Source organism: Zosterops lateralis (genome assembly GCF_965231275.1).
Source record: "Zosterops lateralis genome assembly, chromosome: Z".
Lineage (NCBI taxonomy): Eukaryota > Metazoa > Chordata > Aves > Passeriformes > Zosteropidae > Zosterops > Zosterops lateralis.
Genome location: NC_139800.1, coordinates 1,347,046 through 1,367,862, shown reverse-complemented (window position 1 = coordinate 1,367,862; position 20,817 = coordinate 1,347,046). Strand labels below are relative to the sequence as shown.

The following is a 20,817-nucleotide window of genomic DNA, read 5'->3' as shown; positions in this document are numbered from 1 at the left end:
GAATGACTTTATATGGAATTTATGCTGATCTCCAACTTCCCCTGAAAACTGTTTGCTTGCAGATAAGAAGGAAACTAGAAATAATGAACTCATGTATCAATTACATGTCAAAATTATTTAGCTACTTATTTCAGAAAGCCAGAATAGTTGCACATTGCTTTGAGCTTCTGTGGCTTTTTTTTTTTTTTTTCTTCTCAAGTGTCTTACAAACCAAATAAAAAATCCACAGTTAGAGCTCATGTCCTGCGTAAATGGACTTCATAAAGCAGTGTATCAAAACATGTAGAGGTCTTTTCTTTCTCTTCTTTTGGATTTTCTCTTTTGGGAACTTTTTTAGTTATACTCAATTTTTTCATCTTATTCTCTCTCTCTCTCCTTTCCAAAGGGAGATTTATTCCCATATCAGGTAGACGTGTTAGCAGATACTACAGGTCTGTCTGTCAAACCACACATATTTCACACAGAAAGAATCTGAGATAGACTGAAGTCTAGAATTCATGGCAATCGCTTCTCTCCTGCATTTAGGTTCTCCTCTCATCTCAGGCAGCTTTCCTCCTGGCATCACACCTGGTACACAGTGACATCCTTGGACTGGATGGAGCAGTTCCAGCCTCTCCCATGTGACACCCAAGCTAAAACTGATTTCTGGCAGCAAACCCTACACATAAACATGTACTCTCTGAAGAAAAGACACTTTATACCATGTCTATCTGAGATCATGTTAAATTGTGGACTCTTCATAGAATGAGGAGCTCCAAAATGCAAGATTCCCCAATACTAGCATAACAAGTGTGTCTTTATTTAACACATGTCTGGTGTCTATATTTCAATGAAAAACTGATACATCAATGGATTCCTTCCAAAATCAAATGATGCCAGACCATTTCAATAGAAACTTTTAAATTAAACAACAAAGGAGTTGTATTATTTACAGTAATCATTAGATAACAACGCAATAAATCAAAAGACAAAAATTAGAATCACAGGATGGTTTGGGTTGGGAGGCACCTGGAAGCTCATCCAGCCCCATTCCCTGAAATGGGCAGGGACACCTTCCACTATCCCAGGCTGCTCCAAGGCCCATCCAACCTGGCCTGGGACACTTCCAGGGATGGAGAGTCCACAACCACCAGGAAATAAATTCTAGTAAGTCAGACCACATTCCATCTTAATCTGCTTTGTCAAAATTAGGCACTGCACCAATTTCTTCTAAAGCAGAACTACGGTATGTCTAAAGGCAGTGCTGCTTTAAAAGAGCACTGCACTTATACATACAGTATTATTGCTTTAGAAGAAATTAGTGCAGTACCTAATTCTTCCAGGATATGGACTAGAGAGAATATCAATTCTCTCTGGTCTTCCACCAAGAACATATATTTCAGTTGATTTATTTCATTTATTAACTCTGGTGACAAACTGGCAAATTAGAATTATTGAATCTTAGACTGGTTTATGTCAGAAGGGACTTTAAAGGTCATCCAGTCCCACCCTCTGACACAGACAGGAATACCTTCCCCTACACCAGGCTGCTCCAAGCCCTGTCCAACCTTAGCCCAAATACTGTTTCTAAGTGATGCAATCACCCAGAAAAAGAACTATGGCCCTGTTAAAACCACAGCTCCCCAGTATCCTGGCATCTGCTTTATCCATTCAAAACCATGTGGATTACCTCCTATTAGCATCACCTACCAAGAACTCCAACAATCTACCTATGTGTCACCATCCTGCTGCAGCTGGCTTCTCTCCAAGGCCAAGCACCACTCACAAGTGCTTTCTGTGCTCCCAATCATTCAGCTTTGTTCCCTGCCTGTGAGAGAGAGGTCTGTGACAGCGGAACCGAGGTGAAGCACAGAGGCACCATAGAGGAAAAATCTCAGCTACAAACTCCAATTAACACTCTGAAGGCACATGCTGTTGTAAACACTTTAATTACTCAGTGAAATGCAGCTATTTCTATATCAGCACACAGAGGCTGAGAGCTCATAAATTATTTCACACCTATGGAGCAAACAGCCTGAACAGTCAGAAACTAAACTCCAAATTTCAATTCCCACCCCTAGACCAAGCCCCCTCCCTGTTCAAATATTTTCCTGAACTTTCACCCAGCCAGAGCTGTCTACTCCGAGTATTAAAAGGTTAAAAGGTAACCCATTTTCTAATTTAGGAGGGTTGCCAAAAGGGCTGATTCATACAAAAAGTCTCAAATCATACAGGAACCAGGTTTCATTTCCCTGCTTCCTGAGGGCCCACCAGAAAGGTGAAAGAGGAGTCACCATAGAGAATAGGATCATTTTAGAAAACTGAAAAGCAAGTACAATATCTGGCTATCAGTCTCAGGATACAAGTACAACAACTCAAAGAGAACATAATCTTTCCTCTTGGAAACACTCCTAATTTTACACTCACTGATGGCACATATGCACTGTGGCAGCTGATAATGCTCTACACTCATTACAGCTGACTCCAAACATTTGGGAGATGTCCCAAGGGGGCACTCAGCAAACACTGACTGGAAGCAGAAAGCATCTCTGACATTTGGTACTGCAACCCCCCACAGTGGGTATTCTCAGCTGGGAGAAGAACAGGGTGAGAAAACAAAAATCCCAAAATGGTTTGGGTGGGAAGAGACCTTAAAAATCATCTCATTCCAACCTCCCTGCCATGGGCAGGGACACCGTCCACTATCCCAGGCTGCTCCAAGCCCTGTCCAGCCTGGCCTTGGACACTGCCAGGGATCCAGGGGCAGCCACAGCTGCTCTGGGCACCCTGTGCCAGGGCCTCCCCACCCTCACAGCCACCAATTCCTGCCCCACATCCCATCTGGCCCTGCCCTCTGGCCCTGGGAAGCCACTGCCTGTGTCCTGTCCCTGCAGGCCTTGTCCCCAGTGCCTGTGCAGCTCTCCTGGAGCCCCTTGAGGCCCTGGCAGGGGCTGTGAGCTCTGCCTGGAGCCTTCTCTTGTGCAGGTGAAGAGCCCCAGGTGTCCCAGGCTGGCTCCAGAGCACAGGGGCTCCAGCCCTGGCAGCATCTACAATATGGAAATACTCTAAAGGAAGCACCTAAAGGATTAACACAACAGCTGGACTCAAGAGGCTTTTTTCACAGACCTGTTCCTACACTATCTGAGATTATGTGACTGTGTATATTTTCACCTCACTGATATTTATTTCTTCCCTCTATAAATTAAACATACTAGAAGAAATTCTGGACTTATAAATGTTGCACAGAGAAGCAACAAATATTATTATTATAATATATTATTATATTATTGTCTATTTACCTTTCATATCACCGATGATATGTGACTGTTACCAATAGCCACTAAAACTAATTGAAGGCATTACTCTTTAAACAGCAGAACACAAGAGAGCAGTCCAAATTCCCATAAAAATGGACAGCTGCAGAGACACCCAGGTGTAGCTTTGAACCCCCAGGAAAGAGAAGATGACCAAACAACTACATTAGACCATCCGAGAGTTCTGCACAAAGCCAGACACCAGGAATCATGTCCTGCATTATTTCAGTGATGCAGCCTAAGTGAAAGGCAGACCCCCTCCACAGTCTGTCTTTGTTGTTGAGACCCAAATATCTGCAACCAGAGATTTTTCAACACCCATCATCTTTTGTGAAAACAGGGATGAAAACCACACCAGAAAGCAGATTGTTAGGAATATGATACATAGCATAACGTACCAAAAACTGCACAGGACCTCTGATACTGTGCTTTGAGGTGAGGAAGTTGGTTACAAATTAAAGTGCACCTAGTAAACAGATAGGTCATAGAGAAATACTGATCTAAGTCTAAAATAAAAACTAAATTAGAACAGAGTACGAGTATGTGATATAGATAAAGGTTCTCTTACTCAGGATCTTTAGACACTTAAAACACTACACACATACCATTAGAAATCAGGATGCGAGTGATTAAGAAAAATCTCCCAAATACATAAAAATGTTCTATTTGCTGCCCCAAGGTGCAGCAGCAAATAAAGCTCTCTTTATATGAATCAGCTCCCTCCTAAATAGAGCACAATAGTCTTAAACTTCGAGGCTCTTCAAAGTGCAGCAACACAAACCTCTCTCAGTTTGGATGTTTTCACTGCCTTCAACCTCAGTTTCAACAGATGGAAGTTTGCCTTTGATGACTAGACAAAGTTGCCAAAAATGCAAAAGTCAAATGTTTTCCAAATAATGGAGCTACTACAAATCTTGATAAAAATTCCTTCAATAGATTCTTTTTAAAAAGCACTATTCTGACCTATTCTTTTGAAAGTAACAAAAATAATTAAAATGTGGCACTCCTGAGCTAGAACAGAAAACATTTCTTAGTATCTTTGCTGTTCACAACTGGCAAGAAAGAAAATGTAAACATTTCTCATCATCTGTCCACGGCATCTTTCCTAATCTGCAGTTATTCTGAAGAGCTTTATAATCAATTATATTGCCTTTCTTCCTCCTACATTTAACTTTTAAGCTCCCATAAAATGCAGAGAGCATCCCTAAATGAGTCAGAACATTGTCAACATATAAATTTCCAAACAACTGAGAGGGCACCCTAAAACAACCATAACTAGAGAAAATAAGGGAACGTAATAGAAATATCCACTAACTTGTACTGGCACCACAGGGTGCTACTCAGGAGTGATGTAACTAGATCACAGTATTTCATTTTTCCTCCACATGCATTTATAGTTTTTAATGAAGTGAAAATGCACTGATAACAACCAGATGTTCAGTTATGGATACAAGCTCTTAACAAGCTGCTGAAAGAAGCCTTTATAATTTAAAGCTTTGGGAGCTCCATCCTGCAACAAAATGTTAGCAATAGTTTCTACATAGAAGTCACACAATTAAATACTAACATTGTATCTTTTTTGCTGACTATGCAGTTCCGATCATTACTGCACACTCTTGAGTGCTAACACTAGCAAAACCAAAGAAAAAGCAGAGTATCCATAGCACACCCAAGGGAACCATAAATCAAACATCAACATTCGGTAACACAAGTGTTGTAAGGGACTGCACAAGTCTAATTGTTGAAAACCGTATTTTCTATAAAATTAAACCTGAAACCTTTATCCCTGGCATTTTGTACAATGCAGCACAGCCTGTTTTTCAGAAAGGTAATTCAAGATATTTTTAATAACTCTCAGACAGCACCACAGTGTTGCAGAGTCCCAGAGTCCCTACTGCAACCTATTTCTGCCTCAAAGCACATTTGCCTTTTCCAATACAAACTAACTTCGAGAGAGATTTTCTTAAATTCCCTGTAAAAAACTGAGACACTTCCAGAAATGCTCTGCCTCCCAGAAAGACTCTGCAGCCTTTCTCAACAACAACCAAGAAGTTATGTTTCATAATAAGGGACAGAGATTTGACATTTATCTCCTTCCACATCCCAGACCTTCCTTATTAATTTTGAGAAATACAGTCCACCTGCAATTTCAAGTATGCTGTAGCTTGTTTTGTAGGCAGAAATGAGCTTATTCTGCCAACACTGATACTAGAGCAAGCTCAGAGGTGAGTGACATCTGCCTATACTCATGAAAAGACTGGAGCCTTCATGAATTCAGTGTCCCTGCCAAGCCCAAACTTCTTACATTTAGAATCCCAGGATGGCTTGGGTGGGAAGGGACATTAAAACTCATTCATTGGCACCCTGTGCCATGGGCAGGGACACCTTCCACTATCCCAGGCTGCTCCAAGCCCTGTCCAGCCTGGCCTTGGACACTGCCAGGGATCCAGGGGCAGCCACAGCTGCTCTGGGCACCCTGTGCCAGGGCCTCCCCACCCTCACAGCCACCAATTCCTGCCCCACATCCCATCTGGCCCTGCCCTCTGGCCCTGGGAAGCCACTGCCTGTGTCCTGTCCCTGCAGGCCTTGTCCCCAGTGCCTGTGCAGCTCTCCTGGAGCCGCTTGAGGCCCTGGCAGGGGCTGTGAGCTCTGCCTGGAGCCTTCTCTTGTGCAGGTGAAGAGCCCCAGGTGTCCCAGGCTGGCTCCAGAGCAGAGGGGCTCCAGCCCTGGCAGCATCTCCGTGGCCTCCTCTGGCCTGGCTGCAGCAGCTCCACGTCCTTGTGCTGTTGGGGGCAGGGCTGGGGCACCTCTGCAGGTGGGCTCTGACCTGAGCACAGGGGCACAGGGGCACAATCCCCCTCCTGTCCTGCTGCCCACGCTGGGGATCAGCCCAGGGCACGGGGGGTTTCTGGGTCGTAGTGCACACTGCTGGGACATGTCCAGCCTCTCCCAACCTCTGGGGTATAACCAGAATATACCAAAGTCCTTCTCCTCAGGGCTGCTCTCCAACCATCCTGGAAGAACTATCTACCTGCCTGCAAAATACCACACACAGGTATCCCAAGCACCTGACGTGACATTCAGAACAAGTTCAAAAGGAAGGAGTGCAAGACAGTTGCACAGGTACAGCTGTTCCTGCATTCTGAACATGGAGATGGCCTTACATGCTTTAAAAATAATCTTACAGTTTCAGTGATGGAGAAAAATGTAAGATTTAACTGGGGTGCAGACAAGCAATATATTCAGACAGCAGCTGCCAGCTGTATCCACTCCTTCACCAAACTGCATCACAGAGCCCAAGGGACACACTCATTGTCACAATCCTCTGTTAAGGCTATTGAATGCTCCTAAAAAAATCTTTGCTATTCTGAAAGACACTTTGAAGACCAGCTCAGCAAGGAGATTTTAATGGTCTGTCACAACGAAAATTCACCTTTAACAGTATCTTTACCGACAGACACTCTGTTACAGTGCCCCTGCAAGCTGCCAGAGTTGTCTTTTCTCTCACAGGTGAAGTCCTGACACAGAGATCATTACAAGTTTGAATATTTCATGCATTCCATCCAATCTATTCCTTCCCCAAATCCACATGCTGGGCTTGCAGCTCTCTAGAGTCATTCCAGCCAAAGACAGAAATGGACTATTCCCTTGAGACAAAATAGGGAAAGAATCTCTAATGATACCTGACCTGAGGGAGCAGGAGGTAAGCAAGAAGTAAACTCACTATGAAAACTATGAATCCTGATCTTTCTCCTGAACAAACTTAATAATAAATCAATACCTTGTAATGCTTTTATGAAGAACATAGTTGGACTGTGTATTAGAGAATGCAACTATTCCAACATCTCCTTTGCCCTATTTCCCTTTTGATGACATAGGAACAAAATTCTTAGTTAAGGCATTATCACGTTGTTAAACATATCCTAGTGATAAACAAGACAGTAATATGTGTTTTTTTAAGTGTTAGTATTTATTAGCAATCAGCAGCATGCTGTTTCAGGAGAAATTTAGCAAAAACAAGCTTATCTGACCAAAAGAACCCACAACTACAAAAGAAAACTCTTCCACATCTCTCTCTTACAAAATATAAGTTTTTGATACAGCTGAATATTAAATTATGCACGGGCTTTATAATTCAGTTTTTAAATAAGCCAGTTTAGCATTAGATGTTATAGTAATCTAAGCACTTTCAGCAGCTGCCTCCCCTGTCAGGAACCACATCCACACAGAAACAGGGATGCTGACAGGTTCAGCTGTTGAAGTGGGTGAGGAACAATCCCGCCGGCATATTTTCCTCTGCTGAAAGGCAGAATAAAGAATCCCGGTCTACACACACAGACACTGGTACTTCCAAGAAAGAAAAACAAAACCCTGCAGGATTTATGAACTTGCCCGTATATCACAGTCCTCTCAGCCCTTTGTACTTCCTCTAATCTGCTCCAAACAAAGCGTGTATCTGTTCCAGGAAGTCCTGACAAGCTCTGTGGAATGACACTCTGAATCACACCACTAATTCATTACGCTCTACCTACACAAATCCCTCGCATTAACCTTGACAGAGCTGCATTTAATGGCAGCAATGTTTCAAAAAACATTGCACCTTTGTCAGTTTTCTAGCCAAAAGGACAATCCCAGCTACAAGATAGCAGAGCTCTGTACTACACTGTAACAGATCATCTGAAGCTCCTCCAAAGCTTTAGCTGGGGTGCTGCATTTTAGACACAGACTACACTGCAATTTAATACCAAAGATATAATACCAAATACTGCTCACTTTACCTTTAGTAAAGTTTATCAAGGGGAAAAAAAGTCAAAACTAATCAGAACACTTCCACAAAAGTGAAAGAACACTTTTTTTTTTTTCCCAAACAACAAAGCATGCTCTCCAACATTAAACACTGAAGCACGTTTTATGACACAAAGCCCAACAAGACGTGGAATCATCATCTCTCAAATACAACAAATGCACGAAAAAAAGCCATAAAAATAAATCTAGAGATCTACAGAAACATTCCACTTATTCACTTCTCTTGTCTCTTCTTCAGACATCAATCCACTGGAATTTTAGAAATCAGTATTAAATAGCACAATATGATTTATTTTTGCAATTTAAACCCCCACAAAACTGCAGAAGAACTTTAGTTTTCACCTTACTGCATACCCCAGAGCTGAAGTGACACCTCCACTGTACCTTCCCCTGTACCATGAGCACAACCATTTCCACCAGTTACTGTCTGTGTGCTGACAGGGGTACCTGAAACAAACGGAATAACTTCTGTTGATGGTTTGAACTGGGTGTGAGATGTTCATCATGTACTTCTTCCAACAGAATATTCAGGGCTGGCACTGGCAGCTGCTTATCATTATCTGTACTGCTCCATCACATGGAACATTCAAATACAACTATTTAAACATTACAAACCCATTACTACCAGTTTCATATTCTCTCAAATGCTCAGTTTATAAAAGAAGGCTAAGAAAAAAGAAGAAGACACAAAAGCCTACTCACAAGAGGGGAATTTCAACAATGAGCTGGATGAGGCAACACAGCAACTCTTCTATGAGGTCTTCACACTCTACCCCTAAAAAAGAAACACAGCAAATGATTTCTGGGTTCTCAAATACCTAAACACAGTGAAGATACAAACACACAAATGCAGATGATCAATATCTTAATCAAGGAATAAACACTAGAAGTTCTAGCTGTTAAAGGAGATGGGATTTTTTTTTTCCCAAAATAGAAAGCAAATGAGATTATTAACAGAGAAAGTGGTGATGTCTTTTTTTACATTAAAAAAAGCAACTATTAGCAACTGCATAAATTAAATGAGATGTTGGTATTGTGGGAATGTGCTAATACTCAGCACATCAAGCCTTCCTTTACTACTTACAGAAGATCATATTAAACAGTGTTATTATGAACAGCTGAACTAAACACGAGTGACTTCTCACTGGTCAACAGTTGAATGTCCTCTCAAAATTCCTACACTTCACATATTTTCCCACTCTGTTTTTTAAACCCAAGTGAAGAATAATCAGAGACAGTTTCATCTGTCAAATATACACTGAGCAACATTATAAAAGAATGTCAAAAGAATGTAGTTACTGAATGTCACTGCTGCTCTGGAGTAATATAGATACAATTTTTTCATAAATACATATTTATTTATTGAGGAAGTTTTACCCATTTCAATGATAAGTTGGTGCATTTTAAGGGAATAGAAATGATTCTCTAGTCATATACAATGTGATAATATGCATGCAGTGATTCAGAATTATTTAAAAACTTGCAACCATTCTAAGCAATAAAACTGGTCATATTTTACATCAGTAATTTTTAAAAGTAACTGTAACAGAAGCCTTTCAAGACTCACTGAGAAAAAAGTTTATTAAACCACTTCAAGTTAGCATATAATACTAAAAAACTCCAGAAGATAAACCTCTTGGCTCATCGGGATTTATTCTGCTTTCAAAGATAAAATTATGATGAAAAACCTACAACACCGTGAAGAAGTGGAGGGCTTTATAGTGCTGAAGGGCTTAAGAGTGGCATAGCTGCATTACAGCATTGCAGCACAATAATTACCCAAATGCCTGTTTATTTTGTATTTTCAAATAAATAAGTCCTGCCATAAACACAGCTTTATAGCCAGGTTACAGCAGTGTTACTCTGCTTAACCCAAGTTTGTTCTTGAGTCCAGAACTCAATTTTAAGAAGCACACCAGGGGGAATATTCACTGTAAAGCAAAATTATTTCTTTCCACAATCAGTTTATTAAAAACACATTAAAAATTGTCACCTAGTGAACTGCACATTCTAAAGGAAATCAGTTTTTTATCACGGAAACATGGTTTCCTTTATATAGAATCCCCCATGAGTAACACAATGCAGCTCCTGTTAGTAAAACCAAGAACTGCTCAGAGTATTTAACCTTGGACAGAAACCACAGCCAATAATGGAGCACAGATAATATATTCTAAAGTAACTTGAATGTGACATTTTCCTAAAGCTTTCTGAACCTAGAAAATGCTTATAATGAAAGACTGCTACTAGTTCCCAACAGGTACCTAATTTTTCTCCTAAAAGAAGAAAGTGAGAAGAAAAAGGTTAAAAAAAGTAATGTGAGTAGAAGTTTTTAAAACATCATTTTATTCCGCCACACTGTATGCACAACTCATCTGAACACAGAATAAGGTTATTTGAATATGAAAGAAGGCTTTTCCCTCAGACAATATTCAAAATAAAGGAAGAAAACACTGGGTTAGCATGGTCACATACAATGAAAGATGTTATTTAAAATAATTAAAAAAAAAAAAAAAAAGCTTAATTGCTGTAATCAATGTCATTCAGCTACAGTAATTACTGTATCCTTTTCCCAACTGGGGCACACACATTCTTGTTTAATTTTCATCTTGCCAAGACAATGAGGAGGATGCAAGCCAAATCTATAACGTGAGAGAGAGCCATAAACACGGAACACTCTGTGTTTTCACAAACAATGCCTCTTTCAATAGCAGGATAGAGACAATACACACAAGATTCATTCACATTAATAGATCACATACTTGGATCAAAGACCTGCAAAGCCTTGGGGAAAGTAAGCACAGGGTGAACCTGTCCAGATAAAATTAGAGCAGGGAGAGGAATCATAAGTGCATCTTCCAAACTCCACTGCAGAAGTGACTGCAGTTACACAGGTATTAAAATGTCTAGTTACGCTGAAATACCATTTTTTCATCAGTTATATTTAAGTCCTCAAATATGGATTTTTTCACCTTGCAAGTAATTTGATGGATTTTGACTTTTTGGCGGGGTTTGTTTGTTTCGATATATATATATATACACACTCTTCTAAATTTTTTTTAAAATACTTTTTTAAATTTGTTTTTACTTTTTCAAAGTTACACACATTACAGACACTGGATTAGCACATACTACACAGGTAAAATGGCTCATACAGAGGAAAGCAGAGATGCCAGGAGGCCCAGTTCTAAAACAAGTCCACTTCCATCTTTTCAAGAACCTAATTACTACATTGGTAAGACCTGACCTGGTGGATGTGCTTAATATCAGTATCAGTAAGATATTCAGGCATAACAAGGTATATCCTCATCTTCAATGCTACTTGCTTTTCTGCCCTGTTGCTCATATAGAACCTGGACACAAGCAATGAAATAAATCATTTCTTGCAAAACAGACTTAAGAGTTTTCATAGGTTTTGTGGTTTGATCTTCAGCCCTAAATAATCTCAAAAACTTACAACTTATACTTATGAGTGATAATAATGAATGAATAAATTGATTGCCTTCCCTCATTTCCTTTATGTGAAATTATGGGATACAGACAGTGGAAAGATGAATGATTTGTGTTAGTGGGACTAACTCCAGCTTCAGCTGAGCAGATGCTGACTCCTGTTTGGGATTTACTGATAACAGGAAATTTTCAGCTGAACCTTAAACTATATGGGTTTAGTCTCTCTGTGGATTTTCCTGCAATCAAAATTCTGCAATATTCTCCAAAACTATAAGCAAATTCCAGTTACGGATGAAGAGCAAAGGCTGCACTTCTTGGGCTAAAGAACCATCTGAAACTTCTCAAAAAGAATACATTTCTATTAATGGTAGGCCTTCTCTTCAAGGAAATCAATAACAGCACTATTAGCAGGGACTCAATCCAGGGCAATTTATTCATTAGGCTAAACACATCCATGCACTCAAACCTCAAAAAAATCCCATTTTATGACACAAAGCACAAATGCACAGCTTTCTTCTGAGCCTCAAGCACAGTCTAGCAGTAAAATGCACAAACTGGACATTCAGAAAAACCGAAAGCACACGAACTGTAAAATCTGGGAGGAGATAAGGCAACTATAAAAAATGCTACCTGAACCATCACGGCTATGTCATGCACGGTTTATATTTCAGAGCAGTCAGTGACAGGGATATTTTCCATACACAGCACTCTCATAGATTATAATTACACACTTCTCCCTGACACACCAAATATCCCGGAGCAGGTGCTGATGTGGTGCCTGACTGCAGAATGAGCATCCTGAGGTGCTGACACTGCAGTTGTGTGCTCTGAGCTCCCAGGTGCTGTACCTAAATCAGCACCAGAAGGTACTGGCCAACCAGAAGGATAAAAATCTGATGTTCATGGGGAAACAAACACCATCACAGAGTGATTTCCAAAGGAGTTGTGAGATGATCCTGAAAAGAACAATAATCTTTTCTCAGAAGGCAAAGTGACTGAATAAACCATATGAAAATGGACCACAGGGTAGAGAGGTTGTTTGTGTTGTGGGTGGTTGCACTGTTCTTTCCAATAACTACTGATAAGGCAGTAAGGAAATACAGAAACTTCAAAATTAAGATATTGTATTAAAAATTTATATTTTATTTACATCATACAGTTCATATATGATGTCTTTTATAAGGCTTGTTCTATCATGCTCTCAACTGAAGAATTATAAATAATGCCAAACTCTCGTAAATGAAAAAACAGTAATGACTATGAACTTAATTTTTTAAAAGCACGTTCATCAAAGATAGTAAAATTTCCATAAAAGTAGTAATAAATCTATGTAAAATTAAGAGGACTATAGGAATAATAATATTATAATAATAGCTTAATAATATTATAATAAATATATAATAATAACAGGAATATTCTACTTTCCAAGAAGTAGAAACCAAAAATTCAAAAAGTGACACTTAATTATAAAAATACAAACAGCAAATTTTCTTCATTTTCTTCTGCTCACTTTTAATAGGCCCTAACACAACTAGTTTATTACAATTCATTCATGATACTTCACCTTCCTACAGCTGAGCATAAGAGCCATAGGAAGGCATATGCCTTATTACCACCTTCTGTAGATATTTAAAAGTAAGATTTTTAGGAATCAAACCCAGTGGCTGTGTAACCTCACCATGTTATAAACCTCAACACCCTGAGGAAGTTCACAGGAACCATCTCAAACTGGAAACCCAAAGAGGAGCTGAGGAGCAGCTCATTTCCTGCCTCACCAGCAGACCACACACAATTACCTTCCTAATCAACAACATCCCATGAACAATCTGCTCAGAGGTAATTGCTAAGTACATTTGCCATCAATATGCACAGAATTATTGCTAATAAATGTCACTGTGAATTACAGTCAAGTGCTACTAGACGTGGTATAAACATGGGTCTGCCCTGGTGACAGGAATCACTTTCCATATCACACTGTGAGGAACTCCCAGTGCAAGGAATAAAGATCACAGGGGTTCCAGCTGACAAAAGTCTCAGCTTTTCCACCCATCCCACTGTGGCATGCCGTACACTGAAGCAAGAGGTGAGCCACGTTTTTAATCCAGGAACAAACCCACAGGCAGTCTGCAGGGATAGTTTATACACCAGCAGATATTCTTTTCCAATGCATCAGCGAGCTGACTTCCCTCCTGGAGATCACTCATCACAGTTTAAATACATTAAACCATTTCAACATGCAGCACTTAATCCTTTGGCACCACAATTCTGATTTCCCCAGAGCACTGGCAGGCGCCAAGGAGTTAAACAGATTTTAATGAAGAGTTTTCACTGCTGGATGAGCAGGCACCATTCAGTGTTCTCAACACGTGTCCATTGCAGGAAACCCACAGTCAGACACTCTGGGCTGTTCTCACACCATCCACTCACACTGCCCTGGCATTCTGAGACTTTTTAGGCTTCATGCAACAAACAACATGCAATTGCACACTGAACAGTCCTCTGACTTGGCAGTGCTGGGTTAGCCATCTGACCTGATGATCTTAGAGGGCTTTTCTGGCCTAAATGATTCCACAATCTACACCAAAGCATAAGGAATCAAGGCCCATGTGTCAGCATTATCCATCATGCACTTTGTGAGAGCATCTTGGTACAGGGCTATACAAAGATTTGTTGCAGACAGTGTTCAGACTGTCTTTTTGCTGTAATGCAATGGTTTTTGAATGCATTTGTATTGTTCTTATTCAAAGACAGCTTCTTCCTTGAGCATCTCTTGTCTCTTGTAATACACACACCATTTCCTGGGCATGTCCCCATTTTAGTAATTCTGTCTAAATTCTCTGACAGCTCCTGCACTCTTGTATAAGCTATTGCCCCCAAATCAAAATTTAGCAGTTGCTTTCTCAAGGGGTCAATTCTAACCATAGGATTGTTACTTGCCTTCACTAGATCACTAAAAATAGCATTAATTCCACTCTGTGGCTGCTGTTAGTTTATGAAAAATATGTGAAAAGATGCATTAAATTGCAATATCAGTTTTCCAATGGTTGTATGTGGTCACCTTCACTGCAATTCTGTTCTGTTCCTCTGAAGAGGACCACTACCACCTTGCAAACTGTATGAAAATCACTAAATCCCAGGTAGGTCTGCAGCACCACACCTCAACAACAACTGTTCAAAAAAAGCCAGATTAAGCTAAACCAAACTCTGCAGTGCTTAATTTCTGGTTTTGAAGCAAAGTTTGGGATTCTGAGTCTAAAAAAACATAGACTCATAGAATTATCTGGACCTAAAGCATCTGAGGGAAAAGACCCTTAAGATCAAGTACAACCATTAACCTAAATCACTAGTCCAGCACTAAACCACATCTCTACGTGCCACAACTACAAACATCAGGACTTTTGAGTTTCTCATGGGATGTTTGTTTCACTATCACTCCTGTGCACCCACCATATGAGCTTGGTCCTGCTTTCTCTTCATAAGTAAAATGAAGTTGCAGCTCCTCCTCTGACATTCGACTGATGAACACCTTCAGCAAACAGCAAATGATGAACAGTGCATTGTGAGCCTGCCAGATAAAGAGGTGGCTGGAAAAGAAGCAGGAACAAACAAGAATCAGGAATGCATCACCAGCAAACATGCATCAAAAATCACAAGAACATAAATAGTATGTAGACAAAGTTCTCCAGCTGAAGCAAGGAAAAGCTAAAATGTTTAAGCAGGGAGCCTGCAGCTGATGTTACAGAAAACACAATGGGAATGTATTCAAAAGCAGTTTAGAAAATACAACCTTATCTCTAACTACATTTGTACCATTAAAAACATCACAGCAGACAGAACTCTTTGAGGAGCTCACCAAACAGTTCAGCTAACTTCTAGAGGTGTCTAGACCCTATGGGCTCAAAGCACACAGACATTTGAAAATTTCCAACAGGTTCAAACCTGAAATCTCCCTGGCTCCCTGAACCTTAGCCTTTTTCCCATCCAAACAGCCTACAGGAAGCATTTATGGACTTCATGAGCACCACAGAGCAGCATCTTCTTATGCAAGACACACAAATATTTTCCAAGCTTTCTGACTGAAAGGGAATACAGCTGTGTAAAAATTTTTTGAGTTGCAGTAAGCAATTCCTGGGGAGCCCATGGAACAGCAAAGAGTCAACCACTGCCCAAAGCTGTGCTGTCAAGGTATCTTAGGATTAAAACAGCAACAGCTACCTGGGCACAAGTAACTTCTTATTTTTGATGCAAGCAAAAAACTTGATGGCAGTCCTGGGAACGAGGAGGAATTCCAGCCCCAGATCTGATGAAAGCGGGACATTTATCTGTGGGTGTGAGGGAAAAACTAGAGAAAGCCTCCTGCAAAAAAAACCAACAGCTTTGCACAAGTAACCTCCTGGAGTTCTCTCCTACTGCTGAAAGGGGCAAACAAAACCAATAGCAGCTGCATGACATAACTTGAAAGCAGTAGTTTTATACATATTTACATATTTATAGATATTTTAAATATTTCCAAGATAGCATATTGGCTCATACATTAAGTTCAGCTAAAAAGTTCAGATAATTTTAAACATCTCTAAGTTTACATCATCTATATAAAAATGTGTTAATCTAACACACAAATATGTATTTTTCCCCAGTAACCTACCTACCTATTACACTTAACTTCTGTGTTTAGAAAAGTACTAGACATTTGTTCTGTTTCAAACAACAATTTCAGAGAATGCTACAGTTTGTGAGTACGTTAATTAGCAGAGTAAAAAAATTCAAGAGCTAGCAACAAAAGGAACATTAAAAAAATTAAATAGCACACACAGCTCTTTTCTGAGAACTTACTTCTGGCATTCTGCTGAAATTTTTAACTCTTTGGTTCTAGAAAGAAACACTTTAATCAGTGATCCAAGGTTTCCTGTTCGAGGATTCTTCTCAACTAGATGAGGAAAAATAAAACACAATTACAAAGCATGCATAAGCTGACACTATCTATCTAACTCAAATAATATATAGAAAAAAGTCAAATTTCAATGTATTAAATATTTCTAAATAAAGCACAGTATGTCTTGTTTTTCTGTACAAGGATTCTTCTTTCAAGATTCTCTAGTACATGGTTTACTAGTCCATTAATGTGCTCTAAATACTATTAATCCTACACTTATAATACCCCAAATGTGGAATAATCATACTGCTTCCTTTCCCAGACTTGTCTGCAGCACAGCATCCTCCTGTCAGAAAACTGGGCAGGTCTTCACAACTACCTTTTACCTTCTCACAACACCACTGATCACATTTATATCATCCCTTCCTTTCACCCTCCAATTCTTTCCCCTTACTGATAAGCTTAAAGGGAAAAAGACATAGCAGAGATGGAATTATTTGTTTCAAACCTTGCAGTCATATCAAGTCATGTAAAACAGTTAACAATGGAAATAAAGGTTTGGGATATACATAAACACACACTTTACACTGCTTTAACCTTACTAGGGCAACATACAGAAATGCTAAAGAACATGGATTTGTACAGGGATGTTGTTTCCCAGTTTTTCTGGTAAAGTACATGGGAAAAAGATGACACAACATCTCACCTAAAGACTTGCAGACTGAGATCGTGGCTTCTTCCAAGAGCTTTAAATCAGCACTAGGCAGGAGGAAAAGAAAACAAAAATAGTTACACAAGCAATTGGTTTCCTGTACTTGAAGTGAAAATTCATTCCAAAACAATAATAAAATCTTTCTATGAATCACTTAATTTTAGCCATCCATTAGCCTGTTGAGGTCAGTTTGTCCAACCTCCCTGCTCAGGCAGGACCTCCTAAAGCCAACAGCCCCAGACTGGGTCCAGATGGCTTTTGAGTATCCCTACAAACTCTCTGAGCAACTCGTTCCAATGCTCCATCATCCTAACATCAGGCAGTGCAATACTCTTTTGAAGTACAGCGACTATAAAACAGGAAACTGATATTCAGAAGTGAATTGTTCATCAGAGTGAAATTATGTCAGAGTCTTCTCCCAGGGAACAAGGATGAGAGAAAACGGCCTCAGGCTGTGCCAAGGGAGTTTTAGGTTGGGTATTGGGGAAAACTCCTCTATGGAAAGGGCTGGCAGAGCTGCCCAGGGCAGTGGTGAATCCCCATCCCTGGAGGGGTTTAAAAGCCATGTGGATGTGGCACTTGGGGACACGGGACAGTGGTGGCCTGGGCAGTGCTGGGGAGTGGTTGGACTCCGTGGTCTTTGTGAGCTTTTCCAACCTAAACAATTCTGTGATTCCATGGGCATTTTATTACTGTTGGTTTCACAGCTTCAGTGCTGCCATGCTTGGTTTGGTGTTGCTGAAAATACAAATAGAACAGCAGACCCCAGAAAGAACCTGGACTTTTTTTACAAGAAATTTCACATGAAATGATGCACTTCTAAAAACACGAATGAAACAAACCTCGATCTGACATTTAACCTCAAGCTAAGCAGCTCTTTCCTTTTAACTAATGTTACAAACAATCACATCAGATACAGCAAATTGTTCATAACTTCATTAATTGCCTTGTGATACGCCTCAGAAAAACATCATCTGAAAAGAACAATAAAGCACTAAAGCAAAACCTGACAGCAACCACTGAAACCACACCAGCTGCGTCAAACTCATCCTTCTGACCCAGCAGTGCAGGGCAACTGATTCTCAAAAACATCCTTAACAGATGTGAAAACAAGACAAATCATCAGATACCGTGTTCAATGCCACACTGAGCAATACAAATATTAATAACTAAAGGGCACCCTGCTCCACCAGTCTCGCCATTAAGATTTCTCCCTTCTGTCTTGTCTGAATCTCCCCTCCTCTGGTTTAAAACTATCATCTCTTGTCATATCATGAAGGCCCTGCTGCTCAGTGTTTTGGAAGAGATGGCAGAGCCTCTATACAGACTGAACATACAGCCTGACCTTCAGGGACTTCTGAAGTTCAACAAATTAAAGGGCAGTCAAAAAAATTTAGTTCAGTGCTTGCAGTCATAACACAGTCCTCCTCTCTTTTTGAAGTCCAGTGAAGTCTTTTTAAATTTACATGGTAATCCAGTTTACAGCACGCTGTTGCATCAACCTGAGATTATCAGCAGTGCTGTGTGGGAAGCTGCTAAACCAGCTCCAGTGCTGAAAACCCTGTGGACCCATGCTCTTGGGAGCTGTGGAGTTTGAGCTGTTCCCCAGCTCATGAGGACTAGAAGATACTGTAGAAAGAGCAGTCAAAAGAATTATTCCAAAACCCTTTAGTAGGAAACTACCCAAGATAGAGAGATCAAACAAATTAAGTTTTAAGATGCCTGCAAATTTTCTGTGTGACACTAATTTACTGTGTAGTGAGCTGACAGCTGAGACAGCTCTTCACCTGCAGCTGAATATCCTAAGACAACTTTAGATTAAGGAGATTGGCTTGTCCTGATATCAATTACCAGCATTCATTCTTCTCTCAAAAACTGCTTTGAAACACAAGATTCAGAAAGAACAAACTTACACTTTTGATATATGCTTTAAAAACATTAGGCTTGGTCTCAAAGGTGGTCTCTTGTTCCAGCACTACAAACATGCAGTGTAATTAAAAACAAATGGTATTGAGCAAGAACACGCCACCAGCAACTACAGACAACACAGTTTTCTAGGTCTGAGTGACCCTACACTTTTTTTAAAAAAACAAAAACTCCTAAATTTGCCCAGCTGGCTGCTTGTCATCAGGATTTATTCCTTCCCAAGACCTGGCAGGCAGGGAGGGTGAATATTACAATGGACAACAACTCAGTAGAGAGTTCTCAGGTACTGAAAAATCATAATCTAACACAACATGACCCCTCCCACTACCCAAAGATCCTGGGGACACAGTCAGAGTGGTTATTGTAATTGCTCCAGGATTTAAACCATAAATGCAGACATTCAGCTTTGAATTATTGTTCATTTTCTCCCTAATTTCTAAGGTTAGGTTTCAAAGTATAGCATTCTTACAGATTCCTTTTTCTTCTCTTTGAGTTATTGAAACCCACACAAAGTCCTCAAAAAATTCCACAGAGCTGTTCAATTTCTATAAGTTGCCAGGATCAAAAACAGTGGCAAAGCAAGCAAGGCTTTCAGATCTTTGGTAAAGCTTTTAACACTCTAGTAATTCTTTTTCATACTAATACGAAGTTTAGTGCTTAAAAATTAACTACAGCCCACTGCCTCTTATTCATACAACAAGAACACAAAAGTGAATTTTGCCACAATCAAGACTAGGAAACAGCTACTGCAAATTTTCAGTTCACTCAAAAGAAACTCCTAATGAGGGGGAATTACAGCAGAAACACCACCCCACTAGACACACACCAGTGAAACACTCAATACTGTTACATCCCCAAGGATGGATTCATGGAGACAAAATTGTGGAGGGGTACAAAAAACAGCAGCTCATTCCTAAGTACCTTGGGCCAAACTTAGAATGACTTTCTTTCCTTTGATTGGGCAGGAAAGAGAAGTGAGAGACATGGGAAAAGCTGTCTGGGTATTTTCCTGTGCAGTGAAGAGATAGAAGGTAAATTACGTTGAGATTTGTGTAGAAGATCCCAGAGCCAAGATTTACAAGGTGGCACAAAAGAAACAGTAAAACCAACTGTGACACCAGCTTTTCTCTACAGTCCCTGTGGAAATGACATCTGGTTAATGAATGAATGTAAGAATGAAAACACTGAGACATCTGTCCTTTCATTAAGCCACACAGAACACTGCTAATAAGTACTTGAATTGTATTTCAGCTCTAACAAGAGCAAGGACTGATAAAATGAAGCTCCTTCACTGCATTGATCACAAATAAAAGCTCCAATCCACTCTGAAAACCCTCACCTGAGGAATAAGGACTAACCTGTTGTCAAATATCTGTCAGATACGTGTCTGGAGCACAAGTCTGATGGGGAGAGGCTGAGGGAGCTGGGGAAGGGTCTGGAGCCCCAGGAGGGGCTGAGGGAGCTGGGGAAGGGGCTGAGCCTGGAGAAAAGGAGGCTCAGGGGGGACCTTGTGGCTCTGCACAAGTCCCTGACAGGAGGGGACAGCCGGGGGGGTTGGGCTGTGCTCCCAGGGAACAGGGACAGGAGGAGAGGGAACGGCCTCAGGCTGGGCCAGGGGAGGCTCAGGGTGGATATTGGGGAAATTTTCTTTATCTAAAGGTTTGTGGTTTTCTTTATCTAAAGGTTTCTTTATCTAAAGGACAGTGGTGAGCCCCCCATCCCTGCCTGCCCATGTGGATGTGGCACTTGGGGACATGGGT

General features: G+C 40.4%; 2 protein-coding genes across 3 annotated transcripts in view; both read right to left on the bottom strand.

Moving 5' to 3' along the window:
• Positions 1-20,817, bottom strand: part of LOC310922401 (UPF0729 protein C18orf32 homolog) — an 85,416-nt gene that overhangs the window by 36,261 nt on the left and 28,338 nt on the right. The gene's annotated exons all lie outside the window — the stretch shown is intronic.
• DYM (dymeclin) overlaps positions 1-20,817 on the bottom strand; it is a 212,691-nt gene that overhangs the window by 173,204 nt on the left and 18,670 nt on the right. Inside the window, exons 3-7 of one of the 2 annotated variants that reach the window (XM_083882932.1) lie at positions 17,126-17,178; positions 16,380-16,473; positions 14,994-15,130; positions 8,802-8,874; positions 8,454-8,546 (exon numbers count right to left, since the gene is read on the bottom strand). In XM_083882932.1, coding sequence (XP_083739058.1) covers positions 8,454-8,546; positions 8,802-8,874; positions 14,994-15,130; positions 16,380-16,473; positions 17,126-17,178 — 450 coding nt within the window. The remainder of the gene's footprint in view (positions 1-8,453; positions 8,547-8,801; positions 8,875-14,993; positions 15,131-16,379; positions 16,474-17,125; positions 17,179-20,817) is intronic. The other variant, XM_083882931.1, reaches the window with a different exon arrangement.